Source organism: Battus philenor, unplaced genomic scaffold, assembly GCF_028537555.1.
Source record: "Battus philenor isolate CCGP_79_NKW_IND1 unplaced genomic scaffold, ilBatPhil1.0.hap1 SCAF_24, whole genome shotgun sequence".
NCBI classification, from domain to species: Eukaryota; Metazoa; Arthropoda; class Insecta; order Lepidoptera; family Papilionidae; genus Battus; species Battus philenor.
The window spans coordinates 3,697,740-3,715,846 of record NW_027181687.1 but is presented as its reverse complement, the minus strand read 5'-3'; the positions used below and the strand labels follow the sequence as shown (position 1 = coordinate 3,715,846).

The following is an 18,107-nucleotide window of genomic DNA, read 5'->3' as shown; positions in this document are numbered from 1 at the left end:
CAATCAATATAATGTCTAAAACTCTTTCGTATAAAGGAGTAAATAAATTGTCACAGACCTTTTGGTATCAATAAATGGTAAAGTCGAATCAATTCGACAAAAAGCGTGAGTGGAAACAGAAAGAGTAGACGTATACACATTCACCAAGAGTAAAAGAGATGTGTATATATCGTATGTTTGGCTTCGAATTGATTTGATAAGTCGCGCAGATGAGGTCCTGCACCTGAGCCCTTTGATTTTATATTGCAATTACTTCACAGTTTTCCAGAATATTCCTTTATGCTTTACTACTATCTTAAATACAGTATGATTGGATATATGTGTAATTTGTCGGCAAAAACCTTTAATGCATAAATAGAATATAATTGACAGTTAAAATAATGTAACAGAAACTGTTTTGGTTTTGGAGAAAATAACGAAGGCGAATCTCATCTTTGAATAATCAGTCAAGTAGTTAGATTTAGTCATCATCATTTGTTTTAGGACTTCCACTGTTTATTATAAGCCTTTAATAAAATCCTTTTGTGTGCCTTTTCTACGCTTGCCGATTCCTAGTCAATCTTCCTTTAGATCGAAAGTAATTGAAAATTATTCAAAAGAATCGATTTTAACTAACGTTTTTATTTATTTAAATTACTAATCAAACTCGTTAACATCATGGTGTTGAAATATAAAAAGAGGTTGTAGTATAATAAACAGGGTGATTTGTTATAGATGCAACAGCTTCAAAAGGAATGTATAGCTCATATAAACACCCAATGGTTTTTGAAATAATAAATAACGTAATGTTAATATGGTAAGGAAAAACTTTTTAAGTATTTTGTTTAATACATTTTAAAATTAATTATTGTTTACTATCTATCCCTGCAGACTTTGTACTGCCAGAAATTATTGGCCAGTCGCATTGAAAAGACTTTCAAGTGATCACTTTATACAGAGTGACTGGAAATAAGTTTAAAAGCTTTTTGAACTACATATATTCAACTTTTTTAAGCTTTTACATCTGTAAATTGTTGTATTCGGCTTACAAATTTTCATATAAATTATATCTTTTCTTTATTTGAACTTGAAATTTTCTTGAAATACCTATACTTACATGTAATTAAAACTAAATTAATGTTACATATTTCAGAGTCACTATTTCATACAGTGTCTTTTGAAATAGATGTAAAAGTTTTAAAGCTTACTGTCAAATGCTATACATTCACCCATTTTTTAGTATTTTTATCTATAAACAATCACTTTGTATATTTCACCCATAAATAAAACAGGTTTATTATGAATGAATCACTTATTTTTAACTTGTACACCTAAAACCAATCAACTTGTACACTGTGTAAAAAAACTACTTGTCAATTTCACCTCACTCGATATATTTGACATCCTGCCCTCACACACACGCAACTAGTTTCCCCCCAACTACAAATCAACTCGCTCCTCCCACATCCGGCCGCAGCCATCTTTGAGGTCTCATTTCCGGTGTCGTGTTCGAGCGAGATGGATATATGCTGGTAATATAAAGTAAAGATAGACACGTATAGCAAAAAAGTAAGTGTATAAAAAAGATAGTACATGTAGTTAATTTTTTGCTTGTAATTTATTGGATGTACATGACCGTAAATATTTTAATTGGCTCTCGTCTTATCATAAGGCACTTTGACCAGAGATTTAACCTTTAAATTAAAGCTGTTGCAAATAATGTATAATCTGTTCTATTTTTTAAAGCAATCTATTGGAAGTTAATTTTCGTATTTCTTGTGATTTTAAAAAAAACGATATTTAAAAGTAAACAAAATTCTTAATTCGATTCTATTCTTTTCTCTTTTAAATAATTTTTTTCAGTTCTTCATTCATAAAAGCAATAATTTTTTCGAAAAAAGAAATCCATTACAAAACACACGTTAATAACCAGAGACAAAGAATATACACATTTTAAATTTATTTCTTACGTTTTAAACCCTTTACTAAATATTTTTTTACTCAATTAAAAATTTAATTAAAAATTCGTCATGTGTTATGAAATAAGCGACGTTCACCCAAAACGTAGACAGATGAATTTCTTATTTGTGGTGGTTGGATGACACTGGGTGGCCGGGCCTCTTCCAACCAATCCAATTGCAAATGGGTGAGGGTAGACCAATGTCCAACAGTGGTCTATTATAACATAAGTATTGTATATAATAAATCATTAATTAAAAACAGAGATGTTGTAATAGCTATCACTAAAGACAGAATTTGTATTATTTTTAAATTTATTTTGAATGTTTTTGTTTATACTTAAGTACTTTTTTTATTTTATCGAAATGAAACCACCAACAGTTGTTACAATTACTAACATAACACAATTAAGTGTTATGAAAAAAATTATTGTCGTTGTCGTTGCTTCATAGACGCCCACTGAAAGACAGTGGTCTCCCCCTAAGGTGTCTGTGAGGGAATATACCATAATTGCCACATTAGGTAGTTTGGCGATAGCTGTGGTATTATGGTACGCAGAGGATGCTGATGCCATCCTTCAAATGATTGTACCTCTTGTTAAATGTCGTAATACATTTGTAATACACATTAGTACAATAGTACAATAATATTTTATGTAAACAAGAACAGGACAAAAACTTGAATGTAAAGACTGAATTATTTCAGTTTCATTTGCCAGTATTGCTATATGTACAATGTTGTTCTAAATTCAAAATATTTTATCACACCAAAGCAATTCTTTCTAGGATAGCGATAGGGTTTTTAACTATGATATTTGGCCTATTTGGATAATTAGCCTAAGTTAACTAAATTTGTAATCAATGAAAACGTTAAGAGATATTAATTAATACGAAGTCGCTTGAGGTAGATTCATTTGTTGTGAAAAAACGGGAACGAAATATTAAAAAGACTTCACTGCGCGAATGTATCTCACGTAAGCATCTCCGAGAGTATAAAATCCAGCCGGATATGATTGATCGCGATGTTATCCGGGCAGTGAATCGAGCCGGGTACGGTCACGTAACACCCGGCTCCGTGTATAAAGCTATACTCTTTCATTCGACCCGGGCAGTCTAAGTCTGTCTATACTGGTCTACTATATAACCCGGGTAATAAAAAAATCTATATTTTATAAATTATTTACATTAAAAATTGATTTCAAATCGTTATACTTATTACATATTGTTATAAAAGCCAAGATACATTTATGTATTACACTACCATGCAGTTATAATGTAAATAATTACAGCCTATAGACGCCCACTGCATGGCGAAGGCCTCCCCCAAAGATATCTATGGGGATAATACTATAATCGCCACACTTGGCAGGCGGGTTGGCAATCGCAATAGTATTATGGTACGCAGAGGACGCTGCTCCTCTGGAAGCATATTTGTGAGCAGTGGTAATTATATATAATTAATGCACAAGTGTGAATTAAATAAGATGGTATCCCGGGAACAAAACCCGTAACATATGATCTCAAGTCTCAGTACTGTAGCACTGGGCTATTACTGTTCAATATAGGTGATTATTTAAATCTATATGAAGGAGTGATCGCGTTGAAAAATCTAATAATTAATATAAACCGCGACGGAGAACTTATTAAAAATTGATTAATTTTTTTATTTATTGATGGATGCATATTTGTAAGTATTATTGGTGGGTTGAAATAAAAGCGTACCGACATCACAAGTAAGTAAGAGTTGTCGCTTAAACTGCCGAAAAATTTGAATCTCTTAAGACGTTGTTATATTTAGTCGAATATAAGATTTACGAAATGTGTCGTATTGAAAGTTGAAAGCTTCGCATTTAGCAAATCAATACTTAGGTTATATCTCTAACAAATATACAGTTTTCAACACTACTATTAACTGTGACAACTATTAAGCGGTTACGGATACTGCAAGCAGTACCTGCACTATTTTAAAATAATCGATAATGAGACTTGCCCATGTGACGACTCCACAGTACAGACTTTTGATCACTTACTCAGACACTGCTCCCGATTCGCATCCAAAAGACGTAACCACGTGACCTTATGTGAAAACCTTAATATACCACATATACAGTTCAACTTACCGGACCTTCTCAAGAAAAAAATCTACAGCGGAATCTTTTGATGAATTGGCCCGGCATATTGTCCCAAATCTCAAGGCATTTAACGGTCTGTAGCGCCAGCGACTTGAAATAAAAAAATGTAGCAACTAATATATAATTGAGTATTCCAAATTGTATTGTTAATATGTATAAATTATAGCTGTATTTACCCATAAGAGAAAAGTGTGTAAGAAAAATTGTATAAAATTATAAAACGCTGCCGTGCCTCTCAGCTGGGAGAAGAAAGATCCGCATCAAATAGCGGCAACCCTCTCCCAACTGTTTGCGTTTAGTTAAAGCGAAAAATAAATATTGTAAAAAAAAAACACTAGCGATGCAAATTAGAATTAATAAAAAAAAAAAACTATTGACTGTGATACTAACCGGTTAAAAAAGCCGTTATAAACTACTTGTTTTATAAGTTTGATTTCTTGATAAATAACGGTTACTTACAAAATAAGGTTAATATTTCTTACTCCGTAAGACTATACTCTAACAATTTGCTTATATTATAGTTATTATGTGTTATGGTATACGAAGGACGAAAAAAGGTCTCCGTGCGTTTATATGGGAAAAGAAAAGTATGTTTTTTAATACATTTGTCGAAAATTTTTCAAAATTTCTTTCTTTAAGACCATTTCTCGTGCCTTTACTAAAATATAAAAAATACCAGCGGACTTGGTTTCTGGTCATCACCGCTAAATAAGAGCAGCGCTATATCAGTCATTGTGACCATCTTTGAATAACTAGTAATACATGTAATAAAATTTTAAAGCAGTGAATGTACAGGTTATTCGTCAGCATTATGTTCTGAAATAATTATTTTTTCTCTATTGGAATGCGGTACGTCAAATTTCTAAAATAGTAAACAATAATAAATTTTAATCTGTAGTGATTTGAATTTTGATAAAACTTTTTCTTGCTATATTATAATTATGTTATTCATTATTTCTGACACCTTAAATTATTGTATGGGGAATACCGTAATGATAATAAAAATTCCTTTATTCAACATTACAACTTCTAACAGAACTTATTAATCGTCTTTTTATTTAATCTATTTTATATTTGACTCTACTCTGCTCGGTGTTTTAGTTGTGGAGAAAAAGCAGAAAGGAACTCCACAACAAAACATATTTTAATAAAGTTTAATATTACTTATTTATACATATAGACTTTATGAGATACAGCCTAAATGAAATCAAAATAATCAAGCTACATTATTGCCAAGGATTCTTGTCATTGAAATATTCGTATGAATACTTGGATAAGGTGTACTATACAATAATTGACAGCAAATGAGCAATAAATTCACCCCTTTAAAGAATTTACACTTATATAAGCGGTCACCCGGTGTACATAGAAAAATTCATAGTTATAAATAAATAATATGGCGGTGATTCGATGTGGAAAACTAAAAAATTAACCAACGCGAAATAAAAATAAAAAAATGCCGCCGGGTACCACGTACCGTATCCTAGTTAAAGTCAATCGATGCAGCCTCCCGACCCTCCCGAGGGAGGCAGAGGACAGAGGACTTCTATTTGATTTTATTGCCCCTCTGACGTCGGACGCGCACCTTTTACAGACAAACTCTTTTATAAAACGCCATAGGTACGTGCTCGTATATGTTTGACGAAAGAAAATTTTAAGATTTTTACGCGTTTAAATGATATTTATTACACAGGGTTATTATGTAGCTTTTAAGCTAAAATAGATTAATTTGTCAGCTAAAAGCTTTATAGTTTTAAAACCTATTTCCTTGTGTGTATGTTACATTAAATTATTTTTCTATAAGAATGCAATATGCCCATAACTTCTACAGTACATCTGCAAAGACATAATAAACAATAATAAATTTTAATATGTGGTAATTTGAACCGTGAAAACGTTTTTTAATTGTTATAAATACGATATTTATTATATCTGAAGCCAATGATTTTAGGATTTGATGTTTGAAGTTATGCTGCCTACCGATTTAGGCTTTGTACAGCTTAATCGAAATTCAGTTCGTGGACTAAAAATTTCCGCACCATTATCATACCCCAGTTACAACGAAAAGTACGCACACACATTTAAATACATAGACATGTACATATATACATGAATACACATATACACACACACACATGTATATTTAAATATATATATGTATATATATTTAATGTATGTATTATAATTTATTTATATACGATAATATTTTGTAGTCTATTATGTTTTTTACCTCCTTTTTTATTTTCCTTCTCATTTCAGTTTTTTATTTTCTTACTTTTTTATGATACTCACTTACTACACCAGCCTACATTAATTTATCTTTGCACCACCCAAATAAGAAAATGCTTTCCAACGTCAAGTTTGTCGTGATACATATATTGTATAAAAGGGTTTGAATAAACCAATAATTACACAGTCACTAATTGTTAAAAATGTTGGTAGTTAATGTCTTTAGTTATAATTTTCATTTATGAATTCGTGGTAAACCTAGTGTTAAAGACATCATTTCAACAGCGGTGCAGAACGAGAGGCAGCCACGCAATACGGCGACCATACGGCCGGAGGCACTCCGGGATATGGACCAGGAACGTGCGCTCAGGGAAGCGGCGGTGGCTGTCGGCGTTTTCGGGTATGTCCTTCACTTTAGATGTAATAATGTACACCCTTACAACATAATGAGTTATTAACAAGTGCTGCTTGTCGTTCTGCTCGTTCAGAAAGTTTATCAGTCCATGATCTAGCTATGCATGTAATTATGTGAGAAAGTGTATAATTACCTTTCGTGACTGGATGTTAGAACAGCATGGAAATTTATGCAATTAATCATTATAATTAAAATACTGTGTAATTGTTTCTATATTTACTTTATTAACAGCTATTAAATGCTTCATCATTTTAGCTTTACGAAGTCTACTCCTGGACGTAGGCCTACCTTATAGGTTTATAACAGTACGGGCTGGAAGCGACGTCCATACAGCGCCTTCCACCCTGTGTGCCCACCGATACAGCATTTGCCGATCTCTACTCCAGAATCTCAAGGCCCTAGCGGCCACCTGTTCTGCGTGTTATGTGATATTTTCAACTAGCCAATTCGCTAAGCTATGTCATAATTATATCGAAGTGATAAGTTCACTTGTGATCATTTTTGTCATCAATAAATATAGACCGACGGACCTGTTAAGCGATTATACGAAATTCGCAGCGCGTCATCTGTCAAACGCACGAAGTTCATTGCGAACTGTCGATTGTCCAGTAGTAAAATTCGTTATATTTTTTATTTTATTTTTAGGCATAAAAACCGTATTAAGAAACTTAGCAAAAGAAATGAGACAGATCGGTAAGGAGATCTAGCGAAGTAGAGATTCATTTACGAATATATAGATACATTTATTAAAAGATAAAATTTATATTTAAGTCTCATCAGAGCGACGGTAACCTAAGAGTTAAGACCGCGACTCTCGATTGTTTATTTTGGGCTTAATTCTTGGTTGAAATATTCGTCTATGAAATTCAACTTGTCCTTGGGCAAAAATCCCGATAGATACGCTACTGTGCCTCTGGATATTACCCATGCATTCTTTCTAAATGAAGGTCTAGACATCAGCAGGTAGAAAATTACTAGATCGATAACTAAGGTATATAATTCTCATTTGAGAAATAATTTAAAAGGTAGAATCATTTTCCATCCATATTTCTTACAAACGAAAGAGAAACAATGCATGCATTGCTAAGATAAATTGCACAATAAAAAACGGAATGCGTCGACAAAGTGCACAAACGGACGTCCAGTGTCCAATAGAGGAGTCATGCACTGAAAGTGTTACTGAGGCGCGAATTATGCTTTGAGAACTAACGCGGCCCGCTGAATTATAATTCAATGCTGAATAGTGACGCTCGTATGTCGGATTTATCCGACATAAACGATTATAATCAGAGATCGGATAAGAAATTCAAACTCTATGAATTAACAAAACTTGTATCCCCGCATCGATAGCTATGTTTTTTTTTTATTTTTATCTCCAAATTCCTCTTTGTATTTACTTTAATATAGATGTAGAATATATATGATAGATGAAATAGAATATCCATAGAATGTCCATAGAATGTCCACCGCTGGACATAAACTTCTCCCACATATTTTTGATAGAACTAGTTCAAGTGCCTTGTATACAGTGTCTTCCAACCTTAACAAGGTTTATGTTGCCACCTTGTGACATACATCCCACACTGTACTTAGCAGTGGTTTTTACTTCAGAAACAATTCAAGTAAAATAAATTTCTTACTAACTTCCGATCATACTAGATCTATCTATCATTCTGTTTCTTCTGTCACTTCTTCCCCAGCGCTAACGCTTTACTAAATGGAAATATTGTTATTAATCAAACAATAGTCGACCAAATCGAGGTTCGTTCCTATCGTGTATTCTTGTATAGGAATGCAAAACAGATTTTATCGAACAGTAACAACCAAAGCCGAGGTCCTATCACTTCATAGAGCGTCCACCTGACCGATCTATTCTTAGATACTTAAAATATAAATCTTCAAATTTAATACCACATTCACTCGACGACTTCCATTTAACTACAATATCTATAACTCGAAAGAGCGTCTATCTAAGCGATCTAAAAGTTTAGTGTAAAAAGAGTTAAAAGCCTGAGTTTAGGTTTCCTCAAAAGGCTTCGAACTTCGCTACCTTAATTTTAGTGTAGGCGCCCTTTGAACACTGCTGTCTCGAAACAGCGGAATCTTCAAATGCCACGGGAGTAGAACTGAGAGTCTGTTAAAAAAATTTAAAAGGCCAAAACTTCAGTTTGTTTTATCGTGTAATAGAGACAGAGTGAGTATATATCTTGATACGGCAACTCATGTATGTAAACCGGCGTTGCCTGCTCAAGCCAGTCACCCGAAGCGACCCCACGTTTGATGAGGCGCGCTCGCTTGAGACTTGATTCGCACGGTCACCTGCCCCGACGTCAGGGGTTTGCTTATTAATAGACAGGTCGGCCTTATTATATCTGCAAATTAAATGCGTTGAGGAAGGACGTTTCCAAAATGGCGCTAATCATAAACCTGTTATTTTTAAACATCTTTCTTTTTAAATCATTCAGATATTATTGTCTTGTAGGAGCAATATTACGTCATCATCAGCGGCGTACCAAACTGTGGAATTTCACTGAAATAAAATTGTTTATTTAGTTGATATAAATACGGGCGAAGCTCGAATAAATATACACACCTACTTCGGCACTTCGTGTTGTTACTACCTCAAGACTGGCCCTAGAAATAATCCCACAGTTTTATATAATAATCTACGTGTCAGATTTACGTATTAAAATACACTAATAAATATTATAGCTTAACAAACTTTGGAAAAGGATATACGGGATCTTTTCACGTAATAGAATCGGGAATGAACGCGCTTCAAAAAGAGACATGTCTAGAGCAACTAGACCTTGGTGTATCCACCGCCTTTTCTCTGCATTCATTCATTTCTGCATTGTAGTCTTGTCTTGATATACAATGTCACATGTCCGATATGTTATTATCAAAAGGATATAGATTTCCAATAGGATCCATTAGAAGCGACCTGTATATAGTCTTTCTTTGGTTTATCCTCGGAAGAAATTACATAAGTCATCTGTTCTTTTCGTGGCCGGACGTCTAATGGCGCGCTTGCCGGTTTGTGGTCTCCGCTCCAGTACTTTAAGACCTTGATCATTACCACTACAACATGCCAATCTGCTGGGCGGTATTGTTTACTTTCATTCGTCTACAAATTTGTCTCCTTTATTCTAATTTGATTGAGTACAAAAATCTCGACCATAGACAAATGGCCCCTTAAGAAACTCTATACTTGCCTATAATGCTCGGAATGAGAAGCATCCTGTATGTGTGTGTTCAGCTCACAATAATTTTCAACAATTACTCGCTTTTACAATACAGTTTCGACATAGTTTTATTCTATTTATTATGAGTTGTCGACAAAATTTTACAATATTACATAGGAATACAAATCAATTTAAAATACTAAAAAAAATGCAATTTCAAAGACAGGCAACCACAACATACGTCAAAGAATTAAGAAAAACCAAATCAATAATAAATTAATTTACCTAAGTTATGTACTTAATATAATTTTAAAAGTCAGTAGGTAATTACTGTTGTATAAATAACTGTTTATTATTTATTTACAATTTATTTATTCATCATCAATATGTTCTGAACTATTTACTTTTATAGATAGGTTATACAGAGCTGGTAGTAGACGGAGGAGAATCCTAATTTATGTTTATATATATGCCTATTGAATAATAACGTCACAGTTTTTTACTTAACGCCTATAAAGGCTTATAAGTTCTAACTACTACTTCGAAATAAATCAACAACTTACTTTCTCTCCATAACACTATAAAAGTTCCATAGATGTCGCTCTGCCCTTATAAATATTACATCTGCATAATGAATTCGCTCACAATGAGTTCGTGTAACAAGAATATCCACTCACTTGGATTAAGTAGTTTTTATGACGAATGCTATTGCCAAACGCCCGCCGCCGTTATTTTTTATTTCCCTTACCGCCGAGTACAGGATTCCATTTTCAAATTAAAGGTACAATATTAAAAAGTTGTTTACCGGTGGAAGACGTTGGTTTTTCGCAATAGATTCAATTTTTTTTGTCACTTATCTAAAATGATGCGTGTAGTTATGGTGAATGAAAGTAAAAGCTTTAAAAGGAGGTATATATAGCTCATTCAACAGCAGAAAGCTTTGAAGCTTTTACACCTATTTCCAGTCCCCTCTTAAAGTAATATGTTTCATTAATTTATTTACTCTTTTGCAATGCGACAGGCTAATTACTTCTGGTTGTACAAAATCTGCATATACAAATAGTCAACAATAATTAATTTTAATATGTAATAATCAGAAGTTTGAAAAAGCTTTATCTTACTATATTGTCATAAATAACGTTGTTTATTATTTCTGAAACCATTGATTTTTGGACAGGGTTTGCATTATAATAATTCAAAGCAAAGAATGTAATGTACATTCACCAGTTTAAAGCATTTATTTCCCATCATTCTGTTTAGAAAGTTTTCATACTAAAATGTGATGACTAATTATTTCTGTAATGGTAAAGATGGATCTCAATAATTCCCATTTTATTAAATTTAGAATAGATATTAGAGAATTTTATGACTTCCAGTCTCCAGTAATTTTCAAGGAAATTCAGTAACAAAATTACTACTAGTAATAACAGAATGTTATGCTGTAATAAAGTAAATAACCATAAAGTAGTTCTTTAACATTCGTTTGTTGTAGAAGATCGTATACATACATTTTTAACTAGAATTTAACTGTAGGTACTAGAGAAGGGTTTTATCAAGATTACCCACTTATTTAATTTGATTTTTGGCAATACTTAACATTGCTATCTAGCGCTAAATTGCAAAAACAACACAAACTTAGTTACAAGTTAGTATCAATATTTACCGCTAGGTGTCACTATTTATAAAGGTTAAGTAATATTAATTTTTTCAACAAAATACCTTTAAAAAAACAATCTTTCGATAGACATTTTAAATGAATACATAGTATAGTTAGTTATGTTAATAATTTATTTGTTTCATTTCATTCGAGTTAGGATGAAATGAACCAATACGAACACAGGCTCATGTTAATATCAATTTCCACCGTTAGATGTCACTACTTGCACAATTACTAAATAATATTTATATCGTAGATTTTTTATATCTTTTTCAAGAAAATTTCATTATGACATTCACAATCAAAAAATATTTTTAATTACAAGCAGTATTTTGATAAACTTTCGAAATCGAAACATAGGTTAATTCTGTTAATAATTTATTAGGCTTATTGTTCTTAGTTAGGATCGTATGATCGGTCACTAATATTTCTGTATAGAACAAAAATGAACAAAATAGTTATGAAAAAAAATTTAATTACTTTGTTGAAAATTACATCTGTTGCCGCTCTCAGTTAAGGGTAAGATACCCGACTTTGTTTTAAATAAATTTTAATAATCTCAATTATATAATTGATTGTCCGGGACTCATAGGGAAGTTATATATAACTGTCCCATACGTTTTATGCCGCTCTTATATTCACCAAAGGTGTATTCGAATTATAGGCAAAACAATTGTATTGTGCGTGCGATTGCTTTAATAAAGTGTATCAGTGGTGCAATCTCTGCGAGATGACGAGCAGCGGTAGCCTAATGATAGAGGACTGAGACTAGCGATCGTGGGTCACGGGATCGATTCCCGGGATGCAATCTTATATAATTGAAAAAACTGCTCACAAGTCTTCAGAAGATGCGAAACAGCGTCCTTAACGTAACATATAAACACATTGTGATCGACAACACGCCTGCCAAGCGTGGATATTATGGTATATCTCCCCATAAATATATTTTGAGGGGGCCTATTCCTTTCAGCTTGCAAGAGAGAAGAGGCAAGAAAGTGTTGGAATCTTAACTTTTTAAGAACTTTAATTGATTATTGCCATTTCACGCTTGTCTACCTTGTGTACAAAAATCACGGTGAAAAGTAGTCTTTGTCTGTCTGTTAACTAGTTGAGACTTTTTCAATCTCAACTAGTTGACAAGTTTATTTGCAGTTAGTTTTCAATGTTTTTAAATAAATAATTTATTTACTTGTTTATTGGCTAACTAAAAATTTTTGAATTGCCTTTTTGTATTAAAAAAAACTCGTCTTAGAGAGATCCGTGCCGAAACTCCAGAACCTCACGGCCCTACTACCAATAGTACTTACTACTAATAGAACCCTTTTATGTTTGTTAGGAATGTTAAATTTCTCTGGTCCATAGTCCACCGGTGTCGCTCGCGATGGCGCTATCTCCGGCGCGATACCCGCTGCTGTCGCCCCACTACGCACCACTTCCACCACCGCAACCAACGCAGCCGCCGCAACCTGATTCCTCACACGACCATCACGACGACAACCAGCACACAGACAGCGATGGTGAGTTCCTACTTTGATACTGAAAAATGATATTAAAGCCGAGGTCCCCTGTCTCTTGTCTGAGGGCCTTTGTTCGGTCATTTCATTGAGAGTCCATCTAAGCGATGTAAGAATTCAGCGACTTCGCAATACTAAGTAATTAAACTTACGAGCGAGCTTATCTCGAGATTAGCTAACTTGACCTCTATTATATTAACACGTTAAGTGTCACGTCAGTCATCTATGAATGACACCTACCTTTCCATTTAAGACGCGTCAGTCACCAATGACTGATAGATTTTTTCTAAAATTTATCCAATTAAGTCCACCTAATTTTAATTAATGCGAAATTTTGTTTGATTATCAATGCACTTATATGTTTTATATACCATTGCATAGAGTAAATTCTTTATGGCCAGTTTTTCACTTCGCATTGCTGTACCACGATACCAGCACGCGTAGCCTGATGAAGAAGTCGTTATAAAACTGCGGGGTACTCTAACATTCTACATCGCAGGTCTTCACCTAGCGTAGAAGTCATGGAACTAAACAAATTTTTATTGTAAAATAAGCATTCCAATTATGTCAACTATATTATTATCTAACTAAGGTTTAAATAAGGTTTATGCAAATGGCAATGAAAAGAAAATAACTATAATTGTTGCGAACTCTTCCCAGATCCATACGCGACCAATAATATAATTATTAAGCTGAAAGATTTCATTGCAGACAATGACCACCGTTCTATGTTGATAAATAAATTAAAAAAAACAATAGTCATTTTGGGAGTATACAATCATTTTTTTTAATTTAGCATCAAATTATTTGATTATGCTACATACACTTCAGCTTGTTATTACAAAATTCTAGATGACAGCATTGACGTCACAAACGAAGAAGATTCCACGTCATATTCGCCACCAGCCATACCCAGCTACCCGCAGAACTGCCCGCCATACAGGTGAGGCTTTCATAATGCTTTCAATTCATTAAACTGGTTGTACGTACAAATATTTCGCAGTAGTCAATATCAATAAAAATATTACGACAATTATTGCGGTAAGAAGTCTTGACGTTTGTCCTCCTGCTGCAAGTGGTGGCTTGAGGTGTCACTATGATTCTTCATTAAAATAAAAGTTTGACACGAGTAAAAATCATTTAATAATAATATAATATTTTATAAGTATGCAATATATAAAAAAGATAAAAATGTCGTTTTAGTCCATTGTCGCTCACTATAAGGCATAGACCTCCCTCAAAGACATCCATGGAGGGATACACCATAATCGCCATGTTTGGTAGGCGAATTGAGGATCGCAGTGTGTGGTACACAGAGGACGCTACTGCTCATGTTCTGGAAACTTCTTTGTGAGCAATAGCGATCCTATGTAATTAATGCACAAAGTGTGCATTATACAAGATTGTTCCAGGGAAACGAACCCGCGATCTATGCTCGCCACTCTCGATCCTCTACCACAGAGCTACCACTGCTACATTTGTAATAAAGTCTTATTCGTTCAAAATGAATTTCAAAAATATTTTGAATTTTTTCTGTATGTTTACTAAAGTACATAACAGATGGCGTTGTATCACCCTGTTGACTTAAATACATTAGTATTGAAGAAAAGTATTTTTTTAGTCACATCTGAGACTTTAATTTATAATTATACTAAGACTTTTTTGCAAAGAAATATTACAACTGAAGGAATGAGTTTTGTAGACATATAACGTACCCCTTTTATTCTTTTTAGATAGACTTTTTAGATAAGAGGCGATAGACGCCAACTGAAAGGTATTAGCCTCCTTTAAAGCTATCTGCGGTGATCGGTCTTGCGCTATCTGCATCCAAAGACTTCCTAAGATCTTAACTATGTCGTTGGTCCACCTAATGGGAGACTTACCCTCGCCCCGTCTACCGGGATTGTGGTCGCGACTCCAGAACCTGTTGCATGTGCGATTTGCCCTGTCCACTGCCAATTCTTAGACTTATGTTGTTGACTTTGGCTTTTCTACGGATTTCCTAATTTCTCATCGGATTTCGTTGCGAAACTAAAAGTATTGTTCTTCCATTGCTCTCTCCATTATGAGGCCCATTGCGAACACGTCTATAATCCACGTGTCGTCACTTGCAACACACATTAGTCCAAGACCTTTGTCTTCAGATTTATATATCTATAACATATATGTATATATTCATACTTTGATTTCACAGACCTTTAGGAGTAGAAAGCTCTGCGGAAACAGCCGCCCGACTTCTCTTCATGGCGGTGAAGTGGGCGAAAAATCTACCTTCCTTTGCCAGTTTGGCCTTCCGAGACCAGGTTAGAAAATTAAAAATTCCTTTCGACATTAAATAACAACCTCTATTAACTGAATTTTTATTAATTATTATTTGTTCTGCTATCCTAAAATAAGTTTTGTATTATTTTTAAACTTTAAGATTTTAACTTCAGTATATCACATCGCTTCGTTGTTATTTTTATATAGAAAAGAACATTTTTTTTAAATGTGAATATGGCTATTCTTCGGCCAAAATTATAAAATGCTACGCTTATGTACTCTTTTTAATCACTAAGGAGACGCTAAAGATGCGTTTACATGAGCATAAAATGACATTCTGCATCTGTTGCTCGCACGGTGCGGACGCGTTATCTTCATCGCTTGTTATTCCTTCCCCCTGCGATTTGACATATTAAAGCACTGATTTTTATTAAACCTAGTATTAAAGCGTGTTGTAGAAGTCGTAAGGCTAAATTTATGCTATATTGAAACAATCATGTAGAAAACCTGTAAAACTGACAGTGAAGTACACAAAACGAATATTTGGTTTATACTTAAAAAATGTTACTTAAGCACCTTTTTAAAATGGGTGTAAATGCATCCTTATATTTCTTTTTATTAATGTCCACTGAAATCACATCATAAGCAGGACCCGTTACCCTCCTTCCTACCATTGCTCCGTAAAATTAACTTAAACATAAAGTTGCAACTAATACTCACTACACTCTACACTCACAAGTGTACAAACTTCTTCCTTTGTGAGATCGTCATCGCTCAACTGGAATATAAAGAGGCCAGTATATTTTGTTAAGTTCGCGAACCCTTCAGTTCCGCCAACGCAATTCTAATGAAGTTGTAAAAGCCCTACTAGCACTGGCTAGCAAACAGCAATTGTCGTTTTTTTTTCCATATTATGGTTGTCTATATGACATTCCCTCGAGTGATGAATGTTTTTCTTTATGTTACATGTATTACAAAGATTTATTAATTAAAACAACCGATTATAGTGTGAATAAAGAAAATTTACCATTAGTTAAGTGACGCTAAAAAGTTTTGTATATAATGTTTAAATTCGTAACAAATATATTATTATTTCTTACAGGTAATTCTGTTGGAAGAAGCGTGGTCTGAGTTGTTTCTGTTGAACGCTATACAATGGTGCTTGCCCTTAGACGCCGCGTGCACCGCTTTATTTGGCAGCGAACAAATCGAGCAAGGTAATGAGAACTTGAGTTTGTCAATTAATCTGCAGAACGAAGAATCTTCTTACATTACAATTCGAAAACAAAAAAAAATATTTAAAATTTAAAATTGGAATTTTTAGGTACTTTTTCTTTATTATGTAATAGTATTAAACTTTATTCAAATAATAAATAACTAAATTACATAATAAACAAGAGAAAAAAAAACATGTTTATTATTATAACTTTTCAGTTAAATATATTTTAACCTGTTTCTTAAAAATGTATATAGATAAAAGTTAAAAAATTCGATCTTTAAACACAAAACTTTTATAGAAAACGGTTTGAACTCGGCAACATTACGGCGCCTTCGTGAGGTGTTGGCACGCTATCGAGCCGTGCTGGTGGATCCGGCGGAGTTCGCTTGTATGAAAGCTATCGTGCTATTTAAATCAGGTAAGATGGATAATACATAATATGTGTGTATCTATATACATAAGCCAAGGATCGCCATGATGACCGGGATTGCACTGCCTGCATCCAGCTACTTCCTGTAACCTTTCTATGTCATCGGTGTATCCAGTGGGGGTATTACTCATGTAAAGTCGTAGCTCTGCGTCTACTAACTTGTCTATTAAAATAATAAGAGAAATGCACCTACTTGTTTAGTATAAGAAATGTTTCCGGTAGAATTTATAGTTCAAATTAAAAAAAACTTAATGAAAATTAAGTAACCGTTCATAAACGACAAGTTTGAAATGATTTCTTCGTTAATTATTATCCTCATTCCTTAGCTTATGAAAAGCAGTGGACAAAACTTTGGCTCCTTGTGGTATTCCTGATTTAATGTAATTAAGATTGCTTTAAAAACCATTGGTTTTGCTAAAGTCTAACCAATCATCCTGTATAAATATTTAATTTAAATTTGGTTTAATATTGTAATAATAATAACAATTCACGAGATGATAATTAAGTAAAAGCTAATAATATTTTATTATAGAAACCCGAGGTCTAAAGGACCCGCTGCAAATAGAAAACCTGCAGGATCAGGCGCAAGTGATGTTGATGACCCATGCGAGGACCGCACACGGAGCAGCGCCGGCGAGGTTCGGCAGACTGTTGTTATTACTGCCTCTGTTACGTCTTGTCACACCTCAACATCTAGAGAGGGAATTCTTCGCAAAAACCATCGGACAGACGCCCATGGAAAAAGTTCTGGCTGATATGTACAAGAATTAATCCGGCTCAAAGAACATAAGGTAATTATTTGAATTATTCGTTTCAGTCGGGTGGATATTAGAGGTTTTTTGGGTATTCAGAAAATTCTCTGCCCGAAAAATTACTACATTGATCACTTACGTACGTCATAGGAGAAATGTAAAGAGGTTGTCATCATTATTATTTCAGCCGTATGACGATTAATGAGAAAATGGAAGACCTCTAAGAAGGTTTTAGTGGGAAGAGGATTTTCTGCCTGAAACAAAAAAAAAACAATTTATGTTGATCAATTGTGTACATCACTAGAAATATATGAATATAAAAAAGGATTATCGTTATAATTATGCATAGGTTTTCATAGATTTTCAATACAACCA

The 18,107-nt window shown here is 33.6% G+C and overlaps 1 protein-coding gene across 1 annotated transcript in view; it reads left to right on the top strand.

Moving 5' to 3' along the window:
• The window catches only part of LOC137924708 (photoreceptor-specific nuclear receptor-like), a 53,319-nt gene extending 35,568 nt beyond the window's left edge, over positions 1–17,751 (top strand). Inside the window, exons 5-11 of the mRNA XM_068768127.1 lie at positions 6,584–6,698; positions 12,918–13,072; positions 13,922–14,012; positions 15,264–15,372; positions 16,434–16,548; positions 16,849–16,968; positions 17,513–17,751. Of these exons, the coding sequence (XP_068624228.1) occupies positions 6,584–6,698; positions 12,918–13,072; positions 13,922–14,012; positions 15,264–15,372; positions 16,434–16,548; positions 16,849–16,968; positions 17,513–17,751 (944 nt within the window). The remainder of the gene's footprint in view (positions 1–6,583; positions 6,699–12,917; positions 13,073–13,921; positions 14,013–15,263; positions 15,373–16,433; positions 16,549–16,848; positions 16,969–17,512) is intronic.
• The last annotated feature ends 356 nt before the right edge of the window (positions 17,752–18,107 follow it).